At 40.0% G+C, this 12,569-nt stretch overlaps 1 protein-coding gene across 3 annotated transcripts in view; it reads left to right on the plus strand.

Moving 5' to 3' along the window:
* The window catches only part of dysf (dysferlin, limb girdle muscular dystrophy 2B (autosomal recessive)), a 130,326-nt gene extending 121,395 nt beyond the window's left edge, over positions 1–8,931 (plus strand). For all 3 annotated transcript variants that reach the window (XM_062994181.1, XM_062994180.1, XM_062994182.1), the window contains 5 exons: positions 4,145–4,244; positions 4,850–5,022; positions 6,105–6,214; positions 6,627–6,774; positions 7,825–8,931. In XM_062994181.1, coding sequence (XP_062850251.1) covers positions 4,145–4,244; positions 4,850–5,022; positions 6,105–6,214; positions 6,627–6,774; positions 7,825–7,863 — 570 coding nt within the window. In that variant the 3' untranslated portion in view covers positions 7,864–8,931. The remainder of the gene's footprint in view (positions 1–4,144; positions 4,245–4,849; positions 5,023–6,104; positions 6,215–6,626; positions 6,775–7,824) is intronic.
* The last annotated feature ends 3,638 nt before the right edge of the window (positions 8,932–12,569 follow it).

Raw genomic sequence — 12,569 nt, forward strand, 5'->3', positions numbered from 1 at the left:
TCTGAGACTCAATAAAGAGGACTATGCATGTTTTAAAAAGCTTCAGGGTAAACCAGAACACTTGAGCTTAGACTTTGGCTTAATACCTTCCTCATACCGTAACCAGGTAGAAAAAGAAGGCTTGTTTGACCATGCATGCATATTCCCAGCCAAATCTGTTTCTGGGAAAAGTGATGGACAGGGCACTAAGAATGAGGTTTTGGCAGGAACAAGATCAGTTATAGTAAGATCTGAGATAGCGGTTGCACCCGGTACACCCAGGGTGGGCTTTTATATTCACTGTTAGGAGATAGATTCACTTTTGGCTAAGAGTTTTCTGGAGCACACTCCAATTGAAGCAATATATTACTATAGTCATTTATGAGCATTAAAGGGTGAGTGATAGATTAGGTGAGAGGGTTTGTTTTGATTGGCCGTTGCGTGGCAGAGAGACAGAGAGACAGGGTTTGTTTACCGATGTGGGGTAGTGGCGTGCTGCTGCGAAGCGTGACTTCATTATTCCTGTGGTGCTCAATCACGGCTACTGTATGCTTGCTGTGCTGTCAGGCTGAAGGCATCCTGTCTGGCAACCGAGTGTAGAAGTGGCCTACCAGGCCTTTTGCTGCTCTCACTATGGTTCTGTCTCCCACTTACACTCTAATTCTCTCCATCATTTTCTCACTAGGTCTTTTCATTTCCTCTTGAGATCTATTTGTTTTTCTCTCCTGCCTAAGTAAGTTTACATGCAATAGACTCATAGAAATCAGAGAGCGGCCTGTTCCCTGCTAAGTATTTTAGTCATGTTTTAAAGTAATGGTGTATCACAGTTTAGTTCAAGTTTAACAAGTTTCAAGAGCCTTTATTGTCATTTCAGCTATATACAAGTTAGGGCTGCATGATATTGGAAAAAAAATTGTCATCGCGACATCTTTTTTTTTTCTGCAATATATACATTGCGATATTTTATAAATGCTGGGATTTCATCGGAAGTCACTCATACAACATGTGATGATATTAATAATGCATGTTTCTTAGCCTAAATAAGGGGCTCAGTGGCATGGTGGCTCAGTGGGTAGCACTGTCGCCTCACAGCTAGAGGGTCCTGGGTTTGATTCCCAGGTGGAGTGGTCCGGGGCCTTTCTGTGTGGAGTTTGCATGTTCTTCACATGTCTGTGTGGGTTTTCTCCAGATCTGGTTTTCTTCCACAGTCCATTGTCCATGACTGTGGTGCTATATACCAGTTCCCTGAGTGGTATACAGAAATACAACTTAAATGTAATTTGCTATAAAACTAATAACTTGTAATACGTATTATTAAACTTATAATGAATAGCAATATCCTTTTTCATATGGTGAAACACTGGCAAAGACATTAAATATATTTTTTGCTTTGGATATCATCCAAATCTGGCTTTGCACTCGTCATAAAACTTTGTGGTGCCAATTTAAATAGTTGAACAAATTAGTCATGTTGTATCATGTTATGGCAACAACAAGGGTACTGTCGATAAATTACCTGTTTCGGTCAAGATCATCCTTTCTGTAGCTGAAATAAATCCGTACATCTGAAATAGATTTTCTTTTCACAACCAAATTGCTCATTTCCAGACTGTGGTGAATGTTAATCAAGAATGATTGGATGGTTCTCTGTGCACACAGAAACTGCATGTCACTCGCAACAACTCGCAACACACCAATGTTGTGTGTGTTCACTATTGGAGTAAAATATGATATTTGGCAGATAAAATCAGAGAAATCTGAGAACAGTGTGAATTTTACATTGCGATGACGATGCTGAAATGATATATATGATATATCGTGCAGCCCTAATACAAGCACTTTCCTCCAGGACCAGGGTGCAACACAACACAATATACGCAGTGCAGATAAAGTACAATGGATATAAGAACCTACAAAAAATACAAGAGACATTGTCTAATCTAAAGAAAATTGAGGGGAGCAGGACCAAATACAAGTGTAGAGTTGGGTCAGTACATGGTACTGACTAAATGATAAATAAGGAAAGAAACACATTAGCAGTATAAGGTTTATATAGCAGCAGAGATATTAAGAATTATGTGCAAAGATGAAATATTGTGCACAGATGCAAGTGATATAGTCACTGAGTAGATGTACAGTGTATCACAAAAGTGAGTACACCCCTCACATTTCTGCAGATATTTAAGTATATCTTTTCATGGGACAACACTGACAAAATGACACTTTGACACAATGAAAAGTAGTCTGTGTCCAGCTTATATAACAGTGTAAATTTATTCTTCCCTCAAAATAACTCAATATACAGCCATTAATGTCTAAACCACCGGCAACAAAAGTGAGTACACCCCTTAGTGAAAGTTCCTGAAGTGTCAATATTTTGTGTGGCCACCATTATTTCCCAGAACTGCCTTAACTCTCCTGGGCATGGAGTTTACCAGAGCTTCACAGGTTGCCACTGGAATGCTTTTCCACTCCTCCATGACGACATCACGGAGCTGGCGGATATTCGAGACTTTGCGCTCCTCCACCTTCCGCTTGAGGATGCCCCAAAGATATTCTATTGGGTTTAGGTCTGGAGACATGCTTGGCCAGACCATCACCTTTACCCTCAGCCTCTTCAATAAAGCAGTGGTCGTCTTAGAGGTGTGTTTGGGGTCATTATCATGCTGGAACACTGCCCTGCGACCCAGTTTCCGGAGGGAGGGGATCATGCTCTGCTTCAGTATTTCACAGTACATATTGGAGTTCATGTGTCCCTCAATGAAATGTAACTCCCCAACACCTGTTGCACTCATGCAGCCCCAGACCATGGCATTCCCACCACCATGCTTGACTGTAGGCATGACACACTTATCTTTGTACTCCTCACCTGATTGCCGCCACACATGCTTGAGACCATCTGAACCAAACAAATTAATCTTGGTCTCATCAGACCATAGGACATGGTTCCAGTAATCCAAGTCCTTTGTTGACATGTCTTCAGCAAACTGTTTGCGGGCTTTCTTGTGTAGAGACTTCAGAAGAGGCTTCCTTCTGGGGTGACAGCCATGCAGACCAATTTGATGTAGTGTGCGGCGTATGGTCTGAGCACTGACAGGCTGACCCCCCACCTTTTCAATCTCTGCAGCAATGCTGACAGCACTCCTGCGCCTATCTTTCAAAGACAGCAGTTGGATGTGACGCTGAGCACGTGCACTCAGCTTCTTTGGACGACCAACGCGAGGTCTGTTCTGAGTGGACCCTGCTCTTTTAAAACGCTGGATGATCTTGGCCACTGTGCTGCAGCTCAGTTTCAGGGTGTTGGCCATCTTCTTGTAGCCTTGGCCATCTTCATGTAGTGCAACAATTCGTCTTTTAAGATCCTCAGAGAGTTCTTTGCCATGAGGTGCCATGTTGGAACTTTCAGTGACCAGTATGAGAGAGTGTGAGAGCTGTACTACTAAATTGAACACACCTGCTCCCTATGCACACCTGAGACCTAGTAACACTAACAAATCACATGACATTTTGGAGGGAAAATGACAAGCAGTGCTCAATTTGGACATTTAGGGGTGTAGTCTCTTAGGGGTGTACTCACTTTTGTTGCCAGTGGTTTAGACATGAATGGCTGTATATTGAGTTATTTTGAGGGAAGAATAAATTTACACTGTTATATAAGCTGCACACAGACTACTTTTCATTGTGTCAAAGTGTCATTTTGTCAGTGTTGTCCCATGAAAAGATATACTTAAATATCTGCAGAAATGTGAGGGGTGTACTCACTTTTGTGATACACTGTATATATTTCAGAGTTGTCAGAGTCCACAGAACAAACATGGGTGTGTTTGTGTGTGGTCGTCTATCAGTTCAGGCTTGAGTTGAGGAGTCTGATGGCTTGTGAAGCTTGTTTGGAAGCTGGGGTCAGTGTGCTGGGTCAGCCATTGTATGGCACCCCTAGAGCAGACAGGGTTAAGGGCCTTGCTCAAGGGCCCAACAGTGGCTGACTAGCAGAGGCTGGATTTGAACCGACAATTATAAGATAGCCCACTGTTCCAGTGGTATTCTAGTGGGTAGAGCTTTGGGCTATCTATAATATTAGTATTTAACATGTTTATAATATAATTTATTGCACTATTTTTACACACTTACTCTTTCTCTTTTACTGTCTTAAACTGTGTTATTACAGGAGCACTTCTGGAGTTTGGATAAAGCTGAGACCAAGATTCCTCCTAAACTCACCATTCAGATTTGGGACAACGACAAGTTCTCTTTTGACGATTACCTTGGTAAGCACACACCAAGCACAGAATATTCCAAATCCTTAGTCAGACCTCCTAGTCAGCAAATTCAGTAATGTAACCTTTCCAAAACCACAGAACTATTTATTTGCACCACTTCTTAGCCTTGACATGACAGGAGAACAAGAAGTAAAACTGTGTGAAATAGGACCACGCTGATAGACTCCTGATGTTTAAACTTACTGAATGTGCATGTCTCGCTTTGTGTGTATGTACATGTTTTTATATTTAACTTAATGCGTAGGTTTTGACTTTAAAGATTTTATTCATTAGGTTACACCACACACAGCGGGCCCTCTACACAAATCCATCACTTAGCTTTACTGCCAAAATTTGTTATTGCATTTATTAAACCTAATTATAGCATATCAGCACATTCAGGAGAAGAGTTATGACCTTAGGATCACGACTCCCAAAAGAATGCTGTGCACTGAATTATGTCTGTTTGTTTTTAAACAATATATTATATAGCCACAGCGTAAGACATTCACAGACTGCGTCAGCTTCAGGGTGGCATCATATATTCCTGTCAAAAAGTCAAAGGGAATTAGAAAAGGAAAAATAAACACGATAATTTCTTTTTTCTCTCTCAGGTTGTTTGGAAATGGATTTGAACCGCATGCTCAGGCCATCGAAGTCACCTGAGAAATGTGGTCTAGAACTGCTCACTCAGCCCCCAGACAAACTAGTTTCTCTGTTTGAGCAGAAGACTGTTAGGGGCTGGTGGCCGTGTGTCTTTGTCAGACAGGGAGAGAAGACCATAGCAGTAAGTGACCTTATTTGCACAGATACCTTTGCCTAAATTGCGCTGGAAATGTAATGACAAAGAAAGTTAAAATAGAAATTCAGGGGAGATGCATGAGGGACAATTCCTGGCCTATATGACTTACGTAGATGTTTATTTATGAAAAAACGTGCAAATTGTTAACACCAGTAAAGGCAAGCATATAACATTAAAACCACCTCCTTGTTTCTATGCTCACTGTCCTGTCCATTTCATCAGCTCCACTTACCATATAGAAGCACTTTGAAGTTCTACAATTACTGACTGTAGTCCATCTGTTTCTCTGAATACTTTTTTAACCCGCTTTCACCCTGTTCTTCAATGATCAGGACCCCCACAGAGCAGATATTATTTAGGTGGTGGAGTTTTAAAATATAGTGTCCACTCACTGTCCACTCTATTAGACACTCCTACCTACTTGGTCCACCTTGTAGATGTAAAGTCAGAGACGATCGCTCATCTATTGCTGCTGTTTGAGTTGGTCATCTTCTAGACCTTCATCAGTGGTCACAGGACGCTGCCCACAGAGCGATGTTGGCTGGATATATTTTTGGTTGGTGAACTACTCTCAGTCCAGCACTGACAGTGAGGTGTTTAAAAACTCCATCGGCATTGCTGTGTCTTATCCACTCATACCAGCACAACACACACTAACACACCACCACCATTTCAGTGTCACTGCAGTGCTGAGAATGATCCACCACCCAAATAATACCTACTCTGTAGTGGTCCTGGGAGAGTGCTGACCATTGAAGAACAGCATGAAAGGGGGCTAACAAAGCATGCAGAAAATAGATGGACTTCAGTCAGTAATTGTAGAACTACAAAGTGCTCCTATATGGTAAGTGGAGCTGATAAAATGGGCAATGTGTGTAGAAACGAGAAGGTGGTTTTAATGTTATGGCTGATAGGTGTATAATATATATATATATACATGGACCAAAGCAAAACAGCCAATCATAGTGATAGTTCCTATACACATTTTAAGTAAAACTAAATAGGCATTCTTGTTACCGTAGCGAATATGTGTCTGATTTTCTAATTTCTCTATTACTCTCTTACAGGGGAAGGTCGAGATTACTCTGGAGATAGTTTCAGAGCAGGAACAAGATGAGAGGCCTGCAGGTCTGGGAAGAGATGAGCCCAATATGAACCCTCGTTTGGAAGAGCCACAGTAAGTGAATCCTTAACTCAATTTTTGATACACACGGTTTCAGTCTCTGTGTACCTGGTTTATGGTTTCATCTGAACACACTTTAAAGCCTTTACATGGTGGAAAGTATTTTGGATCAGGCATTTTTGAGAAGTATCTAAATCAGAAGCATGCAAACTTTTCAACCCATTCTGCAGAGGTTGGCAAGGACGTGTCTAGCAAAGATGTATGAACAGGTTGAGCTTCAACTCTGCTTCTGTGATAAGACGACATGTTTGAATAATCCATTAAGTCTCTGCAGCTGAAAAGTATTATAGCTATATATACATTTATTAGTACATGTTAGCATTTCATTGACACAAAAAATGACTAAATGAATATTAATGCAAATAAAATCAGTTAATTAACAGATAATACTGTTATCTCTTCACAGACGTCCTGAGACGTCCTTCCTGTGGTTCTCATCTCCTTTTAAGACACTAAGGTTTATAGTGTGGAGAAGGTTTAAATGGCTCATCTTGGCTCTGATTCTTCTCTTCTTCATCCTGCTGTTCTTTGGAGTCTTCCTCTACTCTTTCCCGGTAAGACACGTGTGTGTTTGTGGATGATTTGAAGATGAAAGCATACACTTAAAGTGTGAATAGCTTGCATGTCTGATCATATTTCAGGAATGCTGGGCACAGTATTTTACTTTGCAACTGAGTCAGATATCTCTCTTATCTGTCTTACACACATATTCTTAGGAAAAGTCCAATAATTGGAACTGCATTGTGGAAACATGTTTTGTTAAGAAAACCCAAGTTTCAGAACTGATTTTTCAGTTAGTATAATGTCTATACATTTTAATTGCTATTAGTCATGTACAGTGGATTCCGAAAATATTTAGACCCCTAGACTTTTTGCACACTTTACTGTGTTTGTGATTTTAATTATATACAATATCCCAATTTAGCTCATTTAAATTGACCAAAAAGTGTGCAAACTTTAATCTTTTGGCCCTTTTTAAAGTCATTAAGGTTGGGCGCTCAGGTGGCGCAGAGGTGAAATATGCTAGCAAAATTGTGAGTTAGAATCTCAGCTTTGCTACCAGCTGGCTGGTTCATAAGGAGGGTCCCGGAGGGAATTCCTCATAACTGATGCAATTACGACCACTGCTGGTTGTTGGATGATGCCTTTACAGAGAAGAGGGATAATGGGATCAGTGCGAGACTCTCCGTGCGCTAATCTGATCCATATATGAACTCGCCTAGTGCAGGTGAAAAGATGTAGTAGGCTACTGCACACTTGTCAGAGGGGGTGTATGTTGGTCACGGCTCTCCTCGGTCAGGAGTGGAAGTCAGCAACAGTAAAGAGGAAGTGTAATGAAATCAGGTAATTGGATACGACTATATTGGGAAGAAAATTGGGTGGATGCAAAAATAAGTAAATTAAGTCTTTATGTCTGCCCATGTCTGCCTTATTTGACACATCCTATGAGTTACTTTCAGTAGCTCAGCATTTAATATATCACTGACCACAACATGAACTGTTATGAAATATGCATTGCCATTCCTTTTTTTATGAATTTATCATCCTTCCAAGTCTTAAGTTTAAATAAGACTAAACTGTTTATTCATTGTTTTCCCTTACAGAATTACATGGCTATGAAGATTGTGGGGCCCAAAAGTTAAATGGAAGAAAATCCAAGAAGGGTAACTGACAACACTGTAAATGTAGGGCTGTGGGAAATGTGCTGACCTTAAAATACATGAACAAAATTCATATCAGTATCAATAAACGATTCATATCAGTATTCATACTGCTGCTTTTCTACTGTGGGATAATCAAGCCATCCTGCCTAAAATATAATATATCCATGAAAATACAGAAATCCTTACCCTGCTCATATTTATAGCATCCTCAGCTGTGACTTTCAAGCTAAAAAGCAAACTGGAAGTGTGTAAAATCTTGTTACACTGTGTGAAGTGTTTAAAATGATATATTGTACGTATGTGCCTTTGTCCAACCCATCCATGCATGTAGAAATGTATTGTGACGTGTGCCGACATGTGCTCATGTTTATGCATGCTCACTCTAAGCTCCCTGGCCCTTGTGAACTGGCGTTGAACTCGCTCTGAATTCCCTTTGACTCTGGCGTATACTTTTATCTCTTTTCTTGATTTAAACCCTTTTTCATGCTGTCTGTAAAAGTCTGGCCTTTTCACAGCTAGCCACAGATTTCTTCCGCCTTCACACAGAGAGAAAGAAGCGGTGCTGCCTTTTCCCTCCCCCCGTGCCTTTATCTGTGCTCTGACTGTTTACTTTTAAGATGCACTGTGGCTTAGATTTAAAGCCTGAATTTGTCCTGCTAGTTTGTAATGTCTGAGATGACCTGCTTGTTAGCCAAGCTCCCACTGTCATCAGCACTATATCTGTGATGACTTTCAAAGCCTGGTGTTTTCTCCACAGCACTGCTTTAGTAAATAGGTCTTATGTTTAATATAAGGTAGGTGTTTGCCAGGGTGTGGTTGAGCGTTTGTGAATATGTGTGTAGTAACTGGAGGTGGGATGTGCGAGACTCTGAATTAATACATTAAATTGCATTGCAATTGCACACTGAACATATACTGTCCTTCACTGATATGTCTCTGTTTTCATCAAATAATTGAGCTTTTTTCCCTTTTATCTGGATATGTTTTTACACTAATGATATCTGACTTATAGTAAATGCACTTAATAAATTAAATATCAGCTACAAATCCAGTCTAATTATTAACAAGTACAATTGTAGTTTTACATACATTTATTCAGCATTAATAGTCTTTATAGCATTAATAGTGTTTTGTGTGATCATTTCAGGACAGCAACTCCTAGGGAGAGGTCTATTATTAAACATCGGTTTATTTAGTTTTATCCTTATAAAAACACTACATAACCTGTGTGATGTTAAGTTGGTTGAATTCTATTTTTTTTTTTTTGGGAGTCCTTGTTGTGGTCAGCTGTGGTTTATGTAGTATATACAGTGTATCACAAAAGTGAGTACACCCCTCACATTTCTGCAGATATTTAAGTATATCTTTTCATGGGACAACACTGACAAAATGACACTTTGACACAATGAAAAGTAGTCTGTGTGCAGCTTATATAACAGTGTAAATTTATTCTTCCCTCAAAATAACTCAATATACAGCCATTAATGTCTAAACCACCGGCAACAAAAGTGAGTACACCCCTTAGTGAAAGTTCCTGAAGTGTCAATATTTTGTGTGGCCACCATTATTTCCCAGAACTGCCTTAACTCTCCTGGGCATGGAGTTTACCAGAGCTTCACAGGTTGCCACTGGAATGCTTTTCCACTCCTCCATGACGACATCACGGAGCTGGCGGATATTCGAGACTTTGCACTCCTCCACCTTCCGCTTGAGGATGCCCCAAAGATGTTCTATTGGGTTTAGGTCTGGAGACATGCTTGGCCAGTCCATCACCTTTACCCTCAGCCTCTTCAATAAAGCAGTGGTCGTCTTAGAGGTGTGTTTGGGGTCATTATCATGCTGGAACACTGCCCTGCGACCCAGTTTCCGGAGGGAGGGGATCATGCTCTGCTTCAGTATTTCACAGTACATATTGGAGTTCATGTGTCCCTCAATGAAATGTAACTCCCCAACACCTGCTGCACTCATGCAGCCCCAGACCATGGCATTCCCACCACCATGCTTGACTGTAGGCATGACACACTTATCTTTGTACTCCTCACCTGATTGCCACCACACATGCTTGAGACCATCTGAACCAAACAAATTAATCTTGGTCTCATCAGACCATAGGACATGGTTCCAGTAATCCATGTCCTTTGTTGACATGTCTTCAGCAAACTGTTTGTGGGCTTTCTTGTGTAGAGACTTCAGAAGAGGCTTCCTTCTGGGGTGACGGCCATGCAGACCAATCTGATGTAGTGTGCGGCGTATGGTCTGAGCACTGACAGGCTGACCCCCCACCTTTTCAATCTCTGCAGCAATGCTGACAGCACTCCTGCGCCTATCTTTCAAAGACAGCAGTTGGATGTGACGCTGAGCACGTGCACTCAGCTTCTTTGGACGACCAACGTGAGGTCTGTTCTGAGTGGACCCTGCTCTTTTAAAACGCTGGATGATCTTGGCCACTGTGCTGCAGCTCAGTTTCAGGGTGTTGGCAATCTTCTTGTAGCCTTGGCCATCTTCATGTAGCGCAACAATTCGTCTTTTAAGATCCTCAGAGAGTTCTTTGCCATGAGGTGCCATGTTGGAACTTTCAGTGACCAGTATAAGAGAGTGTGAGAGCTGTACTACTAAATTGAACACACCTGCTCCCTATGCACACCTGAGACCTAGTAACACTAACAAATCACGTGACATTTTGGAGGGAAAATGACAAGCAGTGCTCAATTTGGACATTTAGGGGTGTAGTCTCTTAGGGGTGTACTCACTTTTGTTGCCGGTGGTTTAGACATTAATGGCTGTATATTGGGTTATTTTGAGGGAAGAATAAATTTACACTGTTATATAAGCTGCACACAGACTACTTTTCATTGTGTCAAAGTGTCATTTTGTCAGTGTTGTCCCATGAAAAGATATACTTAAATATCTGCAGAAATGTGAGGGGTGTACTCACTTTTGTGATACACTGTATATATATAAGCTTTCATGCATGTTCTTGATCATGAATTACGGATTATGAATTAATTATGAATTAGTTTTGCATAAAGAAGGCCAATATATGATATAATACACGTGTCAAACTCAAGGCCCGTGGGCCAAATCCAGCCCGCCACGTCATTTTATGTGGCCCGCGAGAGCTTACAAGCCATATGATTGTCTTAAAATACACTGTAAAATCGTACATAAACTGCATTTCCCACAATGCATGCCGATTTTATGACCCGCAAAGTGACCGCATCCCGCATCCGTTTGTGCTTCAAGAAGAAAAACCAGTACGTCTCTTGTGTTATGAGGCCGTGTCTGTGGTAAAGGAGTACAGTATAAATGTAGATATATATTATAAATATGCAGAATAAATTTGGCATTTTGACATCAAACACAGAATTTAGCCTCCAAGAAAAACAACAATCTGTCCAAGACTTAAAAGGCAGACTGCAATCACAGCAGAATACGTTACAATCGGCCATTTGAGGGCCACCATAATCCAGAAGTGGCCCTCTTTGAAAATGAGTTTGACACCCCTGATATATAATAAACATATAATGAAATGGCCTCATATGACATAGTGTCATAAACCAAGAATCTCTATTGGAATTAGGTCAATTCACTTACATAACTATTACTTATATTAACAAATTTTTTAGCTAGATGTTTGTTCTTTCCAACCTGGACTATAAATGAATAATTCATGTTTTTAAGACATAAGAATTGGCTACAATGGAGTAAATGGAAATGAAAAAAAAAGAGGTGACTAGCAGCTATACACACAACATTGGTAAATATACAAAATTTGGTTTGGTAGCTAAAAAATGTTTAGGAAAAATAATAATGAGTAACATTTATTCTTCGTCACTACTAAACAATAGTCTGTCCAATTTGTAAAGATTTTGGCATTATGAGATTTGATATTTCTGAACTGATCTCTAGAAAAATGAAAATATTTTATATACATTATATACGTTTATTATAATAAACGTTATTTTAGTATTTTATTTACAAATGTTAAAATTCACACAATATTTTTCTATAAACTATATTAGTATAAACATAAAATTAATAGCATTTGTGTAGTATAGGATGTCCTAAAAGCAACATGTGGTTTGTCAGGCTGCTTTTAGGATTTACAAAGTCATCTTAGAAGTGAAGATGGTTAGAAAGCTTCAAACTTCTGCCCGGCCTGAGAGGATTAAAGAGCCTCTTAAAAAGGCAATGGAAATGATGAAACACACTGCCTGCTCTGTTGGCATAAATAGGTTATGTGCTATGCTCCCTACTGTGCTAAGTGAAACACAAGCTCAGAAGTCAAAGCTAGGGTACCGGACGGGTCAAATAGATCCCATTGCAGGGTTTCACAGTGCTGCAACTATTACGTAGGACTGACCTTTGCATGCTCTGAGTGTTTAGTGGCATGTTTATCTAAGATCTAGTGCCATACAGTGTTCTTCTAAACCGGACACTTTGTGAGAACCAAGCTGATTAAAGACTTTAAAAGACTGAGGGAAAAATAGTAGAAAAAATATCTAAATGATTTCATGTTTTGACTTAAATTGTGTGAATTCATTAAATCATTTGTCTAAATACTTGAATTGGCTCATTTTTAGGGTTGAAGTAGGGTTAAATGGGTTGAAGATATGTCGTGTTTTATGTATTAAAGCCATTCTCACATATGTACATAAAAATACACTCTAAGCAATAAAATTGTA

The sequence above is a fragment of the Trichomycterus rosablanca genome, chromosome 4, assembly GCF_030014385.1.
Source record: "Trichomycterus rosablanca isolate fTriRos1 chromosome 4, fTriRos1.hap1, whole genome shotgun sequence".
In the NCBI taxonomy this organism is placed as follows: Eukaryota; Metazoa; Chordata; class Actinopteri; order Siluriformes; family Trichomycteridae; genus Trichomycterus; species Trichomycterus rosablanca.